At 39.2% G+C, this 19956-nt stretch overlaps 2 protein-coding genes across 20 annotated transcripts in view; both read right to left on the bottom strand.

The window, feature by feature from the left end:
• Positions 1–2081, bottom strand: part of LOC148868063 (TLC ATP/ADP transporter) — a 41725-nt gene extending 39644 nt beyond the window's left edge. The window contains exon 1 of one of the 2 annotated variants that reach the window (XM_088969209.1): positions 1964–2081. The gene's annotated coding sequence lies outside the window, so the exon portion shown is untranslated. The remainder of the gene's footprint in view (positions 1–1963) is intronic. The other variant, XM_088969211.1, reaches the window with a different exon arrangement.
• Positions 2082–2650: 569 nt separating this feature from the next.
• TAFII21 (TATA binding protein associated factor 21kDa subunit) lies at positions 2651–17643 on the bottom strand. 18 transcript variants are annotated; one of them, XM_088971000.1, is made up of 6 exons: positions 17301–17643; positions 17150–17185; positions 16854–16954; positions 14880–14962; positions 4537–4854; positions 2651–3503 (listed from the first exon to the last, which is right to left on the bottom strand). In XM_088971000.1, the coding sequence occupies exons 5-6, from the start codon at positions 4801–4803 to the stop codon at positions 3234–3236; spliced, it is 537 nt and encodes a 178-aa protein (XP_088827126.1). In that variant the 5' UTR covers positions 4804–4854; positions 14880–14962; positions 16854–16954; positions 17150–17185; positions 17301–17643; the 3' UTR covers positions 2651–3233. The 18 variants fall into 18 exon arrangements, with proteins under 18 accessions (XP_088827126.1, XP_088827116.1, XP_088827118.1 ...); XM_088970990.1 differs by having other exon boundaries at positions 14815–14962; positions 17129–17185; positions 17301–17619; XM_088970992.1 differs by having other exon boundaries at positions 17129–17185; positions 17301–17619.
• Between the last annotated feature and the right edge of the window lie 2313 nt (positions 17644–19956).

Genomic DNA, 19956 nt, shown 5'->3' with positions numbered 1-19956 from the left:
GTCATTTGGGCGGTGGAAATTAAGCCACGTCACGCAAGTGAGTTTTAAGATTTTGTCAAGGGACAACGTGGGCTTCTTATCCATTGCCCAATTGCCCAAAACAGAACGATGGTCCAATTAAGGCCTGTACCCCGTAGGGCAGTAAACCGTCGGATATGGACCGGATTTTCCTATATGTGGATCCAATTATATTAACTTTTAATTCGAATCGGGTTTTTTTTAGATGAACAGAACCAGATTTATTCATCGAATTTTGATCAGATTTGGAAATCGATTAAACCATAAAATGACCGCATACAACTACCAAACTGAGCCTCAAGGTCGAAATTGAAATACATGCAGTTTACGGTTTTTCTTTTTTTTTTTACTTTTTACATAAAAAATAACAAAGTTACGACCATTGACAAAGATCCGATACGTTTTGAAAAAAAAAAATTGCAAAAACAGTGAACTGTACAAAAAGCTTATTATTTTTACCAAATTGCCCTTTTTAAAATCCCACCATCATGCATTATAACTTTAAATTTGTTCTTCCATTGTCTTTGTCTTTCATGTTTATCTCTCTTTCTCTATATCTCCCTCTTTTCGCTTTATTAAGACATTCATTTATTTCTCTATTTTCTTTTGTAAGTTTTCGTGTATGTTGAAATGAAATTAGAGGCTTCTATCTTTGCAGAAAACATGGCTTGAGCTCTTTACAACAGGGAGATAGGATTTGTATAGTCAACCACAAATATTTGGAGTTGTGATTGCCTTGAACATGAAATTGGTTTATTTTGAAAAAGGAAAATGAGCTTGATTTTTGCTAGATTTGTCAATTATTTAAGGGTAAAATATCCTACAAAAATGAAAAATGCCATCTACACTTCCTAGAGAGCAAAAAACCCTAAAAGTTCACCATTGTCTTACAACTCTACACGTTGTTGTAGTCATGAAGACTAATAGAATGGTGAATGATGTTTTACCTCATGAGTTTGTGAAGGCGTACGCTGCTTATCTCAAACGATCAATGAAATAGAGCTTCATCGTTCACTGGATGGTTTATACACTTGTGAGAATCATAAAGACCCTTGTGGTTTATTGGGTTCTAGGTGCATTTGATGGTGTAACTATAACTAAATCATTTGAGGGATAGATGTTTGCAACTATAAATGATGTTCCAAAATTGCACTCAATTATCCAGTCTTTTCGATGTCAGATAGATTTTAAGCCTAGTACATTATCTAGTCTTCACCATACTAAATGGTTTGTGTACCTATGAGAACCATATACAATCATGTGGTTTGTTTAGTTTTAAAGGAATTTGAGTGTATTAGATCACCCATGTAATTAATTATTGTAACTATAATTGATGATTCCTAAATTTGTTGTATATGAGAATCATATACAATCATTTGGTCTATTTGTTGTCGGATGATGCCTAAATTTGTTGAACACCATCCAGTCTATTATATGAGATAGTCTATGCACTCACGAGAATCATATACAATTTTGTCCCTCTCATAATTTACTTCTATGGCAGAGGTTTCATCCTCCTACTACATCCTTGTTGTTTCATCACTCATGTGGTCATGTGGCCTCTATAAGAACATAGAGAGTAAGAAGGGGGAGAGATTGAAAGACTGAAAGAATAATAGAAAAGAGAGATTAATACCTAGAAGGTGTCTCACGAGAGACACTCTTTGTCTACTTGTATAACTCACCGAAGAGAGCAATTTGTAAGTTTTTTATGTTCCTTTGATAATATTCTCCTTCAATTCTATTTGCATGACCTGATCCATAGCAGAACATGGTCTGATGTATTTATTTCCTCCCGCCAGCTTTGCGTTGTCCTCTTAAAGTTTATGAGTTGGATTATTGATATTTTCTAGCAGTTTCAATTCAATTAGCTGGGACTTGATGATTTTAAAGAATTCAACTTTAACAAAGACAATGCCACAAGGAGATCGTCAGAATTGGTTACCTGAAGCCACTTTTGATAATTTGCACCTCTTATCAGTTCTCTGGGATTGATTTGATACTCACTTCAGAAACGAAGAACTCCTTCCACAGTTTAATTGGAAATTGAAATTTTAGCATTGACCATGGGCTCATGACACATTACTGGTTATAAAATGTCATTCGCCCTAATGTAAACTTATATAATTGGTTGTTACGGATTCCAAGCATGGTTCAAAGTATCTATGACCCGTTCAATACGGGATATATCGTATCGTATCTTTTGAAAAAGATAGGGTCCAAAACGCTTGTTTCTAGCTGTTTCAGACCACCAATTTTTTTAATAATAAAAAACATGTTATAATCTTTCCAAAAAAGAAACAATGTGAAAAAGAAAACTAAAAAAAAATAAAGTTGTGGCCGTAATACTTTGAACCTTGGTTCCAAGAAGGAAAAAAAATAGAGAAGACAAGGTCAAGAAGAATGAAGAATGAAGAATAAAGAGTGAAGGGGCAGAAGTATTCAACTCACTTTTTATCTCCCTCAGTCTTTTTCTATACAAGAACTTTGCGTACAAGTAAATTCAGCTGTATAATTGAGTTTTTTTTGGTTGGTCTTTTGAGGGGAGCAAGGTTTAGCTGAACGCTGTTCCACGCCAGCATTTAAATGACAGGCCGCAGTCCGCAGAGCACAAGAAATAAATTGCCAAAGGTAGGATGAATAAAGTATCTATTTAAACAAAACAATTAGGAACCACAATCACCATGGATGAAATGATCTCATGTTTGACCAATTGGGAGCATCAACCTTGCTTCAATCCGACATTTTATTTGGCAGGCCCCAAAGCCCCAAAAATAGACGTGAACTCGTCACCACAACAGGTCAATAACTCACCACTTTACCAGGTCATCAGGGAGAATTGAGAGATGTGCGGCTGCAGTGTATAGTGGGCAGGGCTTTCAGAACATTTACATCAGTACACCTTGCTGAGGATACTGTTTTGGAAAAATAAATAAATGGCCAATGAAGCAAGGATATGGCTGACTGCGCACTGGGGAGAGAGGGGCAGACAGGCTGGGGGGATGTCCATGAAAAAGCAAAAGCACCTACTTTTACAAGGCACCCACGATAAGAGTGACTCGACTTGGTGTTGGAGTTGAAGCATATGTTATCCTCCCAGGCTATATATAATTCGCATCATTTTTTCCAGTAACTGATTTTGACAACTAATTCATCAGTCGAATAGCAACTGGACTAGCGAGCAGATCTTAATAAATACAATGCAAACTGCAAAGTCATCTTGGACATTTAGCTAGAGGAAATGATACCCTTTGGGGAGTTTGTTGCTGTAGGTCTGTCTTTTGTTCTTGAGGAGGATTTGGATTGATCCCTTCTTCTTCTTCTTCTGTTTCTTCTGCTGCTTGGGCAGTTTGCTTCTTTGGGATCGCAAGTTGATAGTTGGGGCTGATCAATGTGTCCTGCTCTGGTGGGAGTGGGATCCCAGGACCTGAAATTGATTTCGGTAGTGGGATTTTGTTCCTGTTCCTAGCCAATTCAAGTAGGACCTGGTGGATAGTAAGATACGTTAGTGTTGTTAACAAAAAAATACTATGAACTCACAAGGAAGAAGACAGCAGAATTTTTGTACGACCCAAGTACCTGGCTTCCAACAGCAATTAGTTTTTTTTTTTTTTTTTTTCCTATGCATCTGCTATTGCAATTATACACTTTTTAATATTATATACTTGCTAGCTTTGTGATGGCATTATAAATAACACAAATTCACAGGCCCGCAGGCAAATTAAGGAAGCCTTAAGATTCTAGATTAAACCAGAAAAGACATCAATCAGTTCTAGGTAAACAAAACAAACACAATATTATGATAGTATGATACTATCAAAATAGACTTAAGAAGCTCTTTGAGGTCAATCAAGATGATAGCTTGCAATAAGCTCAAAGAGCAAAAGGAAAACATCAATATTGAGATCTGAAGACCTCAGAAGTCTCAAGGAGATTTTCCCCTGATTCTAGATTGTGGCCCCAACCTCTAGTGCAATCCTTTTTTTTTCCTGTAAAAATTCAGTTTTTGAGGTTTTCCCTAGTACTGGATTCTATCCAGCAATCCAAAGGAGACACACATATTTCTACAATGAATAAGGAACTGCTACATAGTTGTTTCATTTCATGTTTCCCTGTTTTGCCTATAAAATATTAAAATTACATTTTTCTCCATAGATCTATGAAGACATTTGGTGACATTGATTATGGGGTGAGAACTGAGAGTAGGAATGCAAATCAGATTGGCCTGAGTTAGCTTTTTGCATTGCTTCAGGCTCAGGCCTTCAGTTTGGGCCTGGTGAAGTTTTGACAAAAGCCCAACCTAGGCCCACTCAAGTTGCACCCCTACTTGACAGAAGTTAAAATGTTTTTCTTTCTAGATAAGGAACAATAAAATAAATCCCACTACAAATTGAATGGGAAAGATTACTTATCATTAAAAAAAATGAATGGGAAACAAGAATTCAACAAGTTCTAAAATTCATGGCTAAGAACAAAAAAAAATGTTATAAGAGAAGCAATGCTAAAGCTAAAGAATACCTCCCGAGGCGGGGGTTGTGAGAAGCTGAAGTTGACTTTTGTCTGGATGGCTAGCTTGATATCATCACAGTCAATTGCGGACTTTCCAGCATGCTCCGAGTATAACTGTGCATCTGTTAAAACATCAACCACATAACGATACCATAGCTCCAGGAACTGGTGGATAACACAGGGCTCATAATCCTTAACACCCATTGATTTCAGGAGTGACTTTACAATCTTTGCATCCCTTGGCAACTCCTCCTCTCCCTCTTCCCTGTCCACCATCCTTTACTAGCTTTTTCACCTCTGTTTGGCCTAGTACAGCCTTTTTAATACCTGTACAACATATGATATACAAACGACTTTACATTCATGCTAGCATACAATTATTTAGTGTGTTTTTGTGTGTGTGTGTGTGGTGGGGTGGGTGGGTAATATAGTTAACTAAATCTAAATATAGTTAACAAATGAAAAATGAGTAACATGTCATAGCAAATGAAAACTTCCATCCAATAAAAAATTTCATTAAAAAATTAGAAATAGAAAAAAGATAGCAAGTGGAGAAGAACCTAGGGTCGTTCTGCATTTGATGTTTTGACATTGTTGGAATGCAAAGGTGATAGGTGCAATTAACATTTCTAGACAAGAATCCAAATGCCATAGTTTGAACCTTCACTCTAGGGATGAACTTCTAAACAGGTACAATATAGAGAAGATATGTGCTAAAAAGAAGCCTTAGGCCTTCAGACCATGGGCCTCACAGTCCATGGCTCCATGCTTGCAGCTCACACTCAAAACACCCATGACAACCAGCGAACTTGTGCCCGTTCTAGCAGATTTGGTGAGCTCAAATCAGGCCCAATCAAAAAATTGATAGAAATTTATGAAAAAGTGTATTAGATTTAATTAGATTTAATTAGATTTGAACTTTGTAGAAATAGTTAGTAAGTCACGAGTGTGGGGTTCCATACCCACACTTAGGCTCTAGTTTGTGTGGTTCCATACCAAAAGATTTGGTCAGCTCAAGGAGCCAAAACTATATATAATGAAGTGTATGGGGTGGCAATATCAATCAACCGAACCCCTTCTTTCTTTCTCTCTTCTCCTTCCTTCCACTCTTCTTTTCTCTCTCTCTCCCCCCTCTTTGAACCTGTGTTTCTCTTCTCAGATTACACACAGCAGGTATGTTTTATCCAAGTTGGTATCAGAGCACGATCTAAGGCTTCTCATGTGAAGTCTAACCCAGCCAACCACATGAGAGTTACCTAGGGCTGGAAGAATAGAAAGGAGCTACCTTTGCCTGATTCTTGGAGGTTACCAGAGATCTTTAGCAGCTGTCCGAAGATTTGGAGAGTGTTTCTTGGTAATCAAGAAGAATCAGAGAAGGTTAGAGGAATCAAGATTGGATTTTTATCAAGATAAAAGGAGGCAATCAGAGTTTTTTGGGTAAGATCTCATCTCTTCTTGAACCGGCAGTAGTAAGAAACAAGTTAAACTTACTTAGAAGGTATGGCTGAAAAAATCTGAATTTTCTAAGGTTTGTTCTTAACCCTACGAACCTCTTTTTGACTGTGAATATTGGACTGATTACAGTCCAGGACTGTTTATCAGGGAGTTAATCCTTGACTGAGATTGCAATTTTTGAAAGTATTTGACTGTGTTTGCACTCTTGGCTGAGGTTAAATTCTAGACTGTTGTTCTCTGATTAAAGTTACAATTCTGGCTCTTGTTCTTTGTTGAAATCAGTTTCTGGACTGTTAATATCTGGTGTTTTTTATTAAAGTTATAGTTTTGAAAAGGAACTATCAACTGAAACTAAGTTCTGGAAACAAAGAAGGTGATTGGGACTGGCCGTGAGATGAATGAAGTCTACCTACTTGAACATTCACAGGGGGAGCAAAGTAAAGTGGGGAAATTGTTTGTCTCTCAGTTTTGTATTAAGATTATGCTTTGGCACAATTGCTTAGGTCATTTATCTTTTGGGTCTTTGAAGAGTCTTTTTTCAAACTTATTTGAGTCAGTAGAAGTGTCTAGTTTAAAGTGTGAAAGTTGTGAGCTTGCAAAACACAGTGGATCATCTTATCCTTTGAGTAATAAAAGAAGCAACCTTCTTTTTGAAGTTGTGCATACCGATGTTTGAGGGCCTTATCATACTCTCACCATGGAGGGTTTAGAAATTTCTTATTATTTGTTGATGATTATACACGTTTTTCATGGGTCTACCTTATGCACTCTCAAGATGAGGTCCTTTCTCTGACCCAGGCTTTCCATCAAATGGTTCTAACCCAGTTTGAAACTAAGATCAAAACTCTTAGATCTAATAATGCCAAGGAATACTTTGCACAACCCTGGGCATCCTATCTCCTTGATCATGGGGTCATTCATCAAAGCACCTGTCCTCGTACACCTCAACAAAACAGAGTTGCTGAGAGGAAAACAGACATATCTTAGAGGTAGCCAAAAGCATTATGCTCAACTCAAATGTTCCCATACGCTTCTAAGGGGATGCAATCCGTACAGTCGTGTACCCTTATTAATAGGGTTCCTTCATGGGTCCTAAACATGCAAACCCAGTTCAGTCTTTTGTATCTAGATAAGGACATATTCATTATTCCCCTCAAAACTTGTGGGTGTACTTGTTTTGTTCAAATCCTTGGACCTCATCGCTCCAAGTTTGATATCAAAGCCACTAGATGTATTTTTCTTGGATATGCATAAAATCAAAAGGGATATTGTTGTTATGAGCCTATTTCAGGGAAGCGTTTTGTGTCCATGGATGTCACCCTTTTTTAGGATATGCCCTACTATTATTATAGGGCTTCTCCTCAAGGGGAGAGTAGTGAGGAAGGGATTTCAGTTTCAGCCCCAAAAGTTCCTTTACCTATCCCAGTTACTGAAGGGAAGAGATGTGAAGAGGGTTGCCAAAAATGCAGAGTTGAGAGTGTATCACAGAAAGTGGTGGAAGCATGTTGATTCTCGTGTTCAACAGCAATCCAAGTCAATTCCAACATCTTCTACAACCACAGATCCAGACACTACTACTGCTCCCACAATTGATCCCACTATTACAAATGCTCAACCATCACCATCAGTTGACCTTGATCTTCCAATTGCAATTCGTAAAGGAAAGCATCGTTGCACCTCATCCATTGCCCATTGCATCTCCAAGTTCCTTTCCTATAATTGTCTCTCATAATCCTATAGGTCTTACTTGGCATGTATTGCTGCTATTCCTATACCCAGAAAAGCACAAGAAGCCCTTTTGATACCTGAATGGAAGGAAACAATGCAAGTAGAGATGGATGCTCTGTTGGGACATAAATAAAGGGGATACAGGTGTACAAGAAAAGGCCAAGCCAGCCTTTAAAGAATGTAACTAACAGCCAACCACTAGACAAGTGGATTGGACAAGTGGAGAGGCTGGTATAATAGAATTGTAACAGCAGAATATAAATAAGAAAAGGAAGTTAGGAGGGGATTATGATTTGGGAATACAATCTCTCTCTCTCTCTCTCTCTCATTCAGGAGGCAGGCTCCCTTGAAAGAGTCCCTGAGTTAGGCAGTTCCTAACAAGTTGGTATCAGAGCCAAGATGCCAAGCACAAGGTCATCCACAATGGAGAACAGAGTCGACAACATGAAAGGAGAAATGCAAAGGATATCGGCTGATGTCAAAGAAAGCTTTGCATCCTTGCTTGAACGACTAGCACAGGCACCACCTGCGCCAATCCAGGAAGAGCGCAGTGACACCAGTCATCGAAGCAGATCAAGAACAGCAAGAAGCGAATTTCCCATCTTCGCAGGGGGAGATCCCACATCCTGGCTTCTGCGAACAAAAAGGTACTTCGATTACCATGACACACAAAGACCTGATCGTGTCCCATTAGCTTCTACACACCTGGAAGGAGAGGCGATCATCTGGTACCAGTGGTACTGGTGACGGCACCCAAGAGCCACATGGGTAGACTTCACCGGCGCCTTAACCATGCGATTTGAAGTCTCGGCTTTTGAGAACTATGATGAAAGCCTCGCTAAGCTACGACAGACTGGCTCCGTCCAAGATTATCAGATGGCGTTCGAAAGATTAGTTGTGCACGTGCAAGGCTGGCTAGAAAACGCGCTTGTCGGCAGTTTTGTTGGTGGACTCAGGGAAGAATTGTGGCTGGAGGTAAAAGCCATGCAGCCCACCACCGTTCTTGAAGCAACAGCATTAGCTCGACTACATGAAGACAAACTGAATCGGGCAAGAAGGATTAATCGACCTCTGGGAGCTGCGATCAGACCAGGTATATCGAACCCAGACCCAAGTATCTTGGGTAAACCGGAGCCCAGATCAGGAGCAGGAATCATAGGCAAGGAGCCCAACTCTAGTTCAGGCCCCAGCTCAGCTAAGAGGTTAACCTGGGTTGAGATGCAAACCCGACGGGAAAAGAGCCTTTGTTATGCATGTGGAGACAAATTCGGGCCAGGCCATCGCTGCAAGATCCCTCAAGTTTTATTCCTTCAACCTGAAACCGAATATGTCAACCAATCAACAGAAATTGAAGAGCCAATGGACAACCAAGAATGGGGGCAATGGACAAAGGAATACCTAGAAGTATCCCTGCAAGCCTTGATCAGTGGCATGTGTCGGTTCTGATAGACAGTGGCAGCACCCTCAATTTCATTACCAAAAGATTGGTAAGACAACTAGGGATTCTGGTCCAACCATGTACAGCCTTCTAGGTGCACGTAGCTAATGGGAGCAACTTGGTGTGCGACAGTACGTGCATGGAATTAAAGATGAAGATACAAGGACATGAGTTCGAGGTAGATCTGCACCCCCTGGAAATCAGTGGAGCAGATGTAGTTCTCGAAGTCCAATGGTTAAGGCAACTAGGGCCGGTGATATGTGATTGGGCCCGTCTCAGTGATCTTCAAAGAGCCTAAGGAACTACCACCGAAACGTACCCATGATCATTGCATTCCATTGCTGCCCGGAACTACACCCACAAATGTAAGGCCCTATCGTTACCCCCATTTTCAGAAACTAGAGATTGAGAGGCAAGTGCAAGATATGCATGACAGAAAAATTATACAACACAGCCAAAGCCCATTCTCCTCGCCAATATTACTTGTGAAAAAGAAGGATGGGACATGGTAGTTTTGTATAGACTATAGGGCACTGAACAACATTACTGTGAAGGATCGATTTCCCATACCGGTAATCGATGAACTACTAGATGAACTCGGCAGGGCCACCATATTCTCTAAACTAGACCTGAGATCGAGATATCATCAAATTCGGGTCAATGAAGGAGACATCCACAAGACTACCTTTCGTACACACGAAGGGCATTATGAATTTCTAGTTATGCCGTTCGGTTTGACCAATGCGCCAGCTACGTTCCAAGCCCTTATGAATGACATATTTCGACCCCATTTGCGCAACTTTATACTCGTTTTTTTTATGATATACTTGTATATAGCGCTACATGGGACGAACACCTAGTACATCCACAAATCACCTTGGAACTGCTGAGGACTCATAAATTCCCTGCAAAGGAGTCAAAATGCGCATTTGGACAGACACAAGTACACTATTTAGGGCACGTGGTCGAAAACGGCATTGTAGCAGCAGACCCGAAAAAGATCTCAAGCATGATAAATTGGCCCTGACCTCAAAATGTTAAGGAGTTACGAGGCTTCTTGGGTTTAATAGGGTACTACCGGCGATTCATTAGAGAGTATGGACTGATTGCTGCCCCCTTGACAAGTCTACTTAAGAAGAATGGGTTCTACTGGAGTAGGGAGGCCTAACAGGCCTTCGAGACACTCAAAACAATTGTCTCATCCCCACCGACGCTCGCACTTCCAAACTTCACAAAGGACTTCATCATTGAATGTGATGCATCAAGCCAAGGAGTTGGTGCAGTTCTCATGCAAGAAGAAAGGCCACTAGCGTTTTTCAGCAAAGAAATGACAGCAAAGAAATGGGCCAAATCAGTATACAAACGTGAACTGATAGCAATTGTTCTCGCAATTCAAAGGTGGCAGCCCTACCTTCTAGGAAGGAGGTTCATCATACGAACTGACCACCAGAGCCTGAAATTTCTATTGGAGCAGTCTATACTATCCCCATAACAGTAGCGATGGATAGCCAAATTACTTGGCTACGATTATGTCATTAAATACAAGGCAAGGCACACTAACAAGGTGGCGGATGCACTGTCACATACAAGATCTCAAATCCCACCTCCATCGAGCCCAACAATGGATGGCAAACTCCTACAACATAAGGCATAGGCCTGTCCAGCACCAGATTAAGCAGCAAGTCTTCCTTAAATTACAACCATACAAGCAAGTTTCAGTAGTAGGCCACCGATGGAACAAGCTGAATTCTAGGTACTTCGGCCCATTTCAAATTGTGGAACGCATTGGGTCGGTGGCATACAGGCTTGACCTCCCAGCAACATCAAAATTACACCATGTAACCCATGTATCCCTATTGAAAAATAGCCAAAAACAAGGGCAATAACAACAACCACCCTCCCATCATTCTCGGAAGATGGCCAAGTTCAAACTGAGCCCACTCAGATAATAGATTTCAAGTTGATACGCAAAGTGAATCACATCACACCAGAGGCATTGGTGGTATGGTCAGGTCTCCCAATTGACGATGCAACTTGGGAACCTTACTTGGATTTACAGAATAGATTCCCACATCTTGACCTTGAGGGCAAGGTCGCTTTCAAGGGAGGAGGGACTGTTGGGACACAAATAAAGGGGATACATGTGTACAAGAAAAGGCCACGCCAGCCTTTAAAGAATGTAACTAACAGCCAACCACTAAAACAAACTAAATAACAAACTAGACAAGTGGAGAGGCTAGTATAACAGAATTGTAACAACAAAATATAAATAAGAAAAGGAAATTAGGAGGGGATTATGATTTGGGAATACAATCTCTCTCTCTCTCTCTCTCTCTCTCTCTCTCTCTCTCTCTCTCTCTCTCTCTCTCTCTCTCTCATTCAGGAAGCACGCTCCCTCGAAAGAGTCCCTGAGTTAGGCAGTTCCTACATGCTCTTGTTAAGAACAACACATAGGAACTAGTTAACCAGTCTGAAGGGAAGAAACTTGTTGGATGCAGATAGGTGTTTACACAAGCTTATGGCATAGAATACACAGAAACCTTTGCACATGTTGCAAAAATGAACACTATCAGGATTTTACTATCCATTGTTGTGAACTTCTCGTGGCCACTATTTCAGCTAGATGTTAAGAATGCCTTCTTCAACGAAAACTTACAAGAGGAAGTATACATGGAGTTGCCCCCTGGTTTTTATAGTACAGAAGTAGGAAAGAAAGTTTACCTTTTAAAGAAGGCCTTGTATGGGTTGAAACAATCTTCGAGAGCTTGGTTTGATAGGTTTAGACTGGCTTTGGAGAAATTCGGATACATACAAGCTCAGTCAGATGACACTCTCTTCTTTAAGAAGACAGGTCATTCCCTGACTCTACTTGCAGTCTATGTAGATGACATTGTGATAACAGGGAGTGATATTAGTGAAATTGAAACTCTTAAACAGCATCTTCATAAAGAATTTGAAGTGAAAGACCTAGGGGAATTACACTATTTCCTAGGAATTGATGTAGCTCGATCTAAACATGGCATTTTTATCTCTCAAAGGAAGTATATTTTGGACTTATTGGAAGAAACTGGCAAGTTAGGAGTGAAACCTACTGACACACCTATTGAGTTCAACCATAAAATAAGTGTAGAAAATGGAGAACTTCTTGAGGACAGGGCTATGTACCAAAGGTTGGTTGGGAAACTTCTTTATCTCTGCCTAACTCGGCCAAATATTTCCTATGTTGTCAGTGTTGTTAGTCAATACATGCATTCTCCTAAGACCACCCACCTCCTTGCAATAGAAATGATTCTAGCCTACTTAAAGAGATGTCCAGGGAAAGGTATAATCTTAAAGAATAATAGTCACATGAAAATATAAGTGTATACAGATGTAGATTGAGTTGGATGTGTTGATGAAAGGAGATCCACCTCTAGATATTGTACATTCGTGGGGGGAATCTTGTTTCCTGGAAAATCAAGAAACAGAATATTATTACTCTCCCCAGTGCAAAAGCAGAATATAGATCAATGGCCAATGGTGTTGCAAAAGTGTTATAGGTGAGATCTTTGCTTAATGAGTTGGAAATTAATTATGAGAAGCCTCTGATATTGTATTGCAATAACCAAGCTGCAATTAATATTGCCCACAACCCAATACAGCATGACAAGACTAAGCATATCGAGGTTGACAGACATTTTATCCGAGAGCGAGTCGCATCTCAAGAAGTATGCCTTACTTACATTGCCTTAGACATGCAGTTAGCTGATCTCTTCACCAAAGCATTCACAAAAATCAAATTGGAAACATATTTACTCAAGTTGGGCGTGACAAATATCTAATCCCAACTTGAGGAGGAGTGTAGAAATAGTTAGTAACCCACGAGCGTGGGGTTCCATACCTACACTTAGGCTCTAGTGTGTGTGGTTCCATACCCACACCTAGTTATTTTAATTCCTTTTTTAAGTTGGGCCGAATGGCCTTATCCATGTTTTTTGTTTTTGTTTTATTAGGACTAAGATTTTATCTTTTATCTCCTATTTTTGTAAGGAACCAAAACTATATATAATGAAGTGTATGGGGCGGCAATATCAATCAACCAAACCCCTTCTTTCTTTCTCTCTTCTCCTTCCTTCCACTCTTCTTTTCTCTTTCTCTCCCTCCTCTTCGAACCTGTGTTCCTCTTCTCAGATTACAAAGCAGCAGTTCTGTTTTATCCAAGTAACTTCATTCTGTTTTTAGCAAGTTTTTCCTTGTTTAGTAACTTAGTAGCATTTGTCAAAAAGGAAATTATCCTATAGAACTCAAAGAACACATGTATTGTTCCTTCTGTCCATCCATTGTCCCTGAAATTGCTTCTCCAACAGCACTTGCACCAATTCTGAATGGGACTCAACACTGCAATGGCACAATTGTCACACACCAAAAACAATATCATATTTGGAGATTTGGTAGGAGGAATCAATGTTCTGGCCATGATATTTTTTATGTTTACCAATCAAGGAAGAAAAAGATGGTGGCCATTTGTACAACAAGCACAAAGAAGAAAGACAAAATGAGCAGGAAAAAATAGCTGGCATTTATCATCAGTCAAAAGGGTTAGCATGTCCGTGTCTGAGAAAGAAATTAGAGCATAACAATATCAAATACCTAGTTAAGTTGTGCAAAGGCTCTTCAAGGAAACACACTCACATCATCACCACCAATCCTTGTGACGACAACCACAGCTCCAAAAGCATTTGATCTTATCTATTTTCATGTCCTCCTTGTACTAACCTTCAATTCATGTCCTCCAGAATCACCATGAACCATGACAGGCTTATTTATGATCATCTTTTAGGGCAATGCAGGATGAGGAAGGAGAATCAGCTAGTGTGGTGCACTATGTTGTAACAAGTGTTCTCTTTGCCGCGCCATCAAGTGCCATCCATCGTGCCTACAGCCGCCACTCCAGTGTCCGTGTGTGTGTCATGGGTGGGCTTTGCATGTACTTTTGTATGGGGGACTGCCAATGGCATTATTGTAATACTGTAGCATGATTTTTCACATTTTTTATGTTTCTTATTGTCACTCCCCCAAAAGCTTAACGTACTCTTTGAGGGGAGGTAGGTAGTCGAGTGAGCTCATAAGCGTGTAAAGGTTAAGCACGAGATCCCCTCGACACTGTATTGTGTGCTTGTGCTTACCACTGATTAATGCAATACAAGTTGTCTTTTGTCTAATTTGTGTGCCTTCTTGTTACCTTTTGTGTGTTGTTGCTTGCATCTGTAGGCTTTCTCGATCCCATTGAGCACCGCACGGGGCCTCGTCGATTAACCCCCTAACAATGTGGCACCCATGATTGATGGGGGAAAATTGTAGAGGGTGTTACACCCAAGGATGGTCAAAGTGTCAGACAAAGTGAAGATAGTGGAGCTGATTGCAGAGTGGCAAAGAAGCTGATCAAGGGTAAATTTGACTAATAAAAAAAATAATGCATTACATCAGCATTTTTGTGTGGAAAACTAACATAAGGGGGTATTATGCTATTTTTTTAAACATTAGGGGACGTTTTTGTTAGGGTCAAAACACAGGGGAAGTTCAAGGGATTGTCAGAAAATCCTGGGAAGATTTTTATAATTAACTCATAAAATTTTGAATACGTCTAAAATGGCTAGATGTGACAGAGGGGGCAAATATGTCTTTACGCTTGAAATTAGATTTCTTCTTCCACCCAGCCCTAATCTTCATATAGCTGAGACAGTCGAACAACCTGAACTTTCTTGACCACTGGAACGACCAACCCCTGCTTCATTCTTCAGTGAGACAGGTACATCTTCTTATTCCTTTTCTTTTCTGTTAAAACAGGTTATGCTCAGATTAAGAAACAGGTACAAACAATTGCTGTTTTTTTTTTATAATTGTACAAACAATTGCTCATTACATAATGTAATGCTTTCTGTTTATTGTCTTGAGCTGAGATGAACAAATTTATTGAAAGTTTTGGGAGAAATGCCTTCCCTAATTGTTACCAACAATTACCTTGACTGAATAGTGTAGAAAACCTGTTACTAATTGTATATATCCACATAGAATCCCTGAAGACTGAGGCTTTAATAATTGATAGATCACTGGTTGGACCAGCAGACTATGTGTGGTATAAGGCCATATCAAGGATTTCATGTTGATCAAGGATGGAATAATTTCTTCTTTTGGAAGAAAATTTTGGGGTCACAGTGGGATAAAAGTGGGTTGTGGGCTTATGGCCAGGCCATATCTTCAAAATAAATTTGGCTCCATCCCTGGATTGTTCAAAAAACCCTATTTTTATCAGTTCAAGGATTTGTTTTGGTACCTAACATTTGTTTTGTCAGATAATAATCTGGGATCTTACCTAACCATTTAAGCTTCGAGGTTGAACGGTTTTTTTGAGATGGTACTATCAATTCAAGGATGTGCAGTAAAGTTGTGGCTCCAGAGCCCATCATCATTGGGAATACAATATTCTGTGCTTGCCCTAAGGCTACAAGAATGTGGCCACTGTTAGCCCAGTTGAGGGAGAAGGGAATGCTGACAAGTAAAAGAACACATATTGCCCTCTACAGATATATTCCAAGCATGTGGTGCTGTTTTGCTCCATAAGACTGATCACAAAACGACATCATCCATGGAGGAAACAGAGTTTCTTGGGTTTCTAGAGGGATATGTAAACTGAATTTACGTATTTGTTATTCTCTACTCGAAACTGAGGAGATCACCATTAAGATGGGAATAATAAATCTTGCAAAATATGATTAAACAATAATTGCTATAAGGTGGACAAAAATTAAATTAAATTTGGAAAACAACAGTAGGAAAAAAATAAAATAAATCCCAAGAATAATAGCCTCATAGACTCTAGGTCTGATAATTTGTTAGACAAAAAGTTACAACATCTCATTAGCAAGTTTCCCTTTAGGCTGCATTTATTTCTGAGCAAAATGGGTACAAAGCAAAGTTTCCCTGTAAAAGGGGCATAAATATAGCTGACATATTTCAGAGTGAACTTTTCTTCACCTCCTCTGATGAACAAATGGAACCTTGACGATGGAGAAAAATAAATTTATCAACAAGGCTGTGAAGGAACCTTTTTTTCTTCAAAAGAAACTACAAATGTTTTTTAACTGATAATAATCAAATTTATTGATTAAAACTGCAAGTGTCTTAATTTGGGAGTAACATATTTCTCTGAATTTAAAGGCATTCCCATTTCCGTGCCTTTACTTACTAGTGCTCCCTGGTTTGACTTTTAAAGAACTCAAATTTACACTACAAACTTTTATTCAGTTCAAAACAGAAAATAAAGGGTAATAAAAAATAGAAGCATATAAAAAACCAGATGAGAACACTCCCAATGAGTTAGAGATGAGAATACTACCATGTTTATCATTCATTCATTGACTTGAAGAAGAAAGTTTACAATCCTTTGTTTCTTTTATTGTTTACAATTCTTCGTTTCTTTTATTGTCCAAAATTGGATATGGTAGGATTCTGAAAATGTACTCAATAAGAGGGTTCTCAAGAATCCAGCATTACCACTGACCTATGAACCTTTTTTTTCCAAACATTAGCCAGAAAATGATTCAAATAATGCAGTTAGATCACTTTTAGGTCATAGAAAATTCCTACTGGTGCTCAGATTGAACAATCAGTTGAAAAACATAAGATCGATTAACAAAATTACAGACTGAGATGCCGGATCTGCAACCTGCGCTTCATGGGATGGAATCCACTCAACTCCAGTAGCACACCAACACTGCTACCAGAGTCAGCTATGTCCCTTGTGCAGTTCTGCAATTCTACTCAGATCTGAACAAAAGAAAAGCATACTTTCTAAAAATAAAATTCGTTCATGTTGTTGAAGACAGGCTATTCGTCCCTTTTACCGTTTTTTAGGGATGAAAATCAGAGTTTAACCATGAAACAGGGGAAAACATATATTGATTCTCAAACAAAACATCTGGGAGACAAAAAAGAACATACCAATCGATCTGAAACACCAACCTGCTGCGGTTTCGACCACTAGAACGATTGCCGCCGCTGGTTCAGTGAGAAGATGAAGGAGACGATTAGAAGTCGCAGTGAGAGGATGAAGGAGAATGGTAGAAGTCGCAGTGAATGGAAAGAGAAAATTTCACCATGAATGAAATCTTACCTCAGTGTTCGCCAAATGGAAGAATTCGCCGCTGGTTGCAGAGAGCACTGGAGAAGATGGTATCGATGGGCCAAACCCTAGGCTTTAGATTCGATTCATTCGAATGGCATTAATGGTATTATAAAAAATTATTGGAGACAATTTTGGTAACATATAAAAAAAAGCTGAAATTTTTTTGGGTAATATACAAAATCCTCCCCCTAAATTTTCTTACAATCATAAAAGTTTTTTTATAATTTTATTTTAGTAAAAACCTCCCCTATGTTCGCCAAATGGAAGAATTCGCCGCTGGTTGCAGAGAGCACTGTAGAAGATGGTATCGATGGGCCAAACCCTAGGCTTTAGATTGGATTCATTCGAATGGCATTAATGGTATTATAAAAAATTATTGGAGACAATTTTGGTAACATATAAAAAAAAGCTGAAATTTTTTTGGGTAATATACAAAATCCTCCCCCTGAATTTTCTTACAATCATAAAAGTTTTTTTATAATTTTTTTTGAGTAAAAACCTCCCCTAAAGTTTGATATCGACAAAAACTTTCCGTCTGTCTGTGCTGAGAATTACGAAATTGCCTTTGATTAATTGTCAGCGAATCAATAAAATATTTTAAAATGTCTGAATTGCCCCTGCCTCCCCTTCCTATCGCAATAAAAGGGAACGGTATGAAATCTTCCCCCCATCTCCCCTTACTGGTTTACCTCCTCTTCTTCTTCTTCTCTCTCTCTCTCCCCTTAGTCCCCACTCTTTTTAGTCATTGAGTCGGAGCAACCGATGCACCGCACCTACATTAACATAAATGATGAACAATTTAGGAGAAGAAAGGACTCAAAGGATTGATTCATATACCCAAAATTACCAATTAAGTTTCTAATAAAATGTAAGACAGGCACAATGTAGATTTCTTATTTTCACTGTAGAGCTATAAACATTTAAAATGTCAACAACCCACACTTTATGCACCAACCTGGGTTGAACCGTCAATCTCCTTAAAATGTATTGTAATTGAGGTGATTGACCGCAAAAATCTACTATTTGCACAATTTCTTATGAAAATTAAGAAGCAAGACAACCAATTTCGACTCAAAATCGGTAAAGGGTAAACTCAATAAACCCCGAAAAACAATAACCAAATTAACTTGAAAGTTGAAACCCACGAGAGATGCAGAAAGGAAAGCAGGAAAAACACACAGACAAATGGAGAGAAAAGATGACTCCAACCTGAACTAGAATCGAATTTAAATTTTCTAAATTAGGGAAACGACAAACGAGATAATGGAAACCAAATCATACCTCGACCTGAGTCGGTAGGGAGAGAGATTGAGATAAGGGACAAGCTCCTCCTACAACTGATTAGGTGGTTCCCAGAGGTTCGATCTGTGTCGCTCAAGGGGAAACTGCACTTTGCTGATTTCAATCTCATGTTGGAGGAGTGGGGAGGGTATGTGTACCCTTGGATCTCAGCCATGGCTGAAGCTTACCCATGGTTAGAGGAGCTAAGGTTGAAGTGCATGGTGGTGATTGACAAGGCATTGGAACTGATCTCACGTTCATTTAAGAATTTTAGTGTTTTAGTCCTCTTGTATTGTGAGAGTTTCACTACTAATGGACTCGCTGCCATTGTTGCCAATTGCAGGTTCTTTTTCGTTCACTACTCATTTCTGTTACTTTGTGCTGGGTGGCAGCTTGAAACTAATTTTAGTAGGTTTGGCTAAAACCTTAAGTTCTCATGAGAGAATGAGAGAGCTTCAAGGAGGTTGCCGCTGACAGTTGCTGAAAATCTATTCACTGCCACTGTGAAGAAAATGAACAGTGCCTTTCAGTTATTCCAACTCAATGGAAGAGAGTGGGAATAGTAGGGGCAAAGAAGAAGAAGAAGAAATTAATGAAAAAAAAAAACAGTGAGGGGAGATCGGGGGGAAGGATTTCACTCCATTCCCTTCTATTGCGAGAGGAAGGGGAAGCAAGGGCAATTTAACATTTTGAAATATTTTATAATTTTATCAGTTTTCTTTCTAAAGCACTGACGAAAGGGTGGTTTGTCAAGATCTTTAAAACTTTAAGGGAAGTTTTTGTAATTTATCCTTTTTTTATTAAAAAAAAAAAAACAGAAAATTTGGGCTTAAAAATGAGCAATGGCTGAACATAGCACTCCTAAACACCAATAAATGCTTAATAGTGTGGTCCCAACTTAAATAAGCACTTCCAAACATAACCTAAGTTTGACTACGCCTAAAAGTGGACAAATTCCAAAATACCATTTTTTCTTTTGTTTTGACAAATACTGCTTGAGCATTGCCTGAACATCATAGGCCACTAAAGCAGATAGCCAAGGGGGACAATCTAACCAAAAGGTCCAAAACTACCTTGATCCCTCATTCCCCTCTTGGCAAGTACGTGAGCCACCTGATTAGCAGAGCACTTATTTAAGGAAAAAAGATTCAAAAGATTTAGCCAGCATATAAATGTCTTTAGAAATATATATATATATATATATATATAAGACCTCCATCGGCTAGTCCTATGAATCAATTTTAAACCTGTTATTGATTATCTGATTCGACTATCACCTTCTTGAACCTTGTATGCCCCACCAAGGGGAGGCCTTGATACATTGCCAAAGATTCAGCTTGATGAGCCGAAGTAACAACCACAT

Source organism: Nelumbo lutea, chromosome 2 (genome assembly GCF_056320005.1).
Source record: "Nelumbo lutea isolate HS-2025 chromosome 2, American lotus-T2T, whole genome shotgun sequence".
Taxonomy (NCBI): domain Eukaryota; kingdom Viridiplantae; phylum Streptophyta; class Magnoliopsida; order Proteales; family Nelumbonaceae; genus Nelumbo; species Nelumbo lutea.
The sequence above is the reverse complement of the archived record's forward strand: the minus strand, read 5'-3'. Positions and strand labels throughout refer to the sequence as shown.

Coding starts and splice junctions, on each gene's coding strand:
- TAFII21 (XM_088970989.1), bottom strand. CDS start 4,803: ATGGTGGACAGGGAAGAGGGAGAGGAGGAGTTGCCAAGGGATGCAAAG. Junction 3,504..4,536: donor CACAACCCCCGCCTCGGGAG/GTATTCTTTAGC, acceptor ACTATCCACCAG/GTCCTACTTGAATTGGCTAG.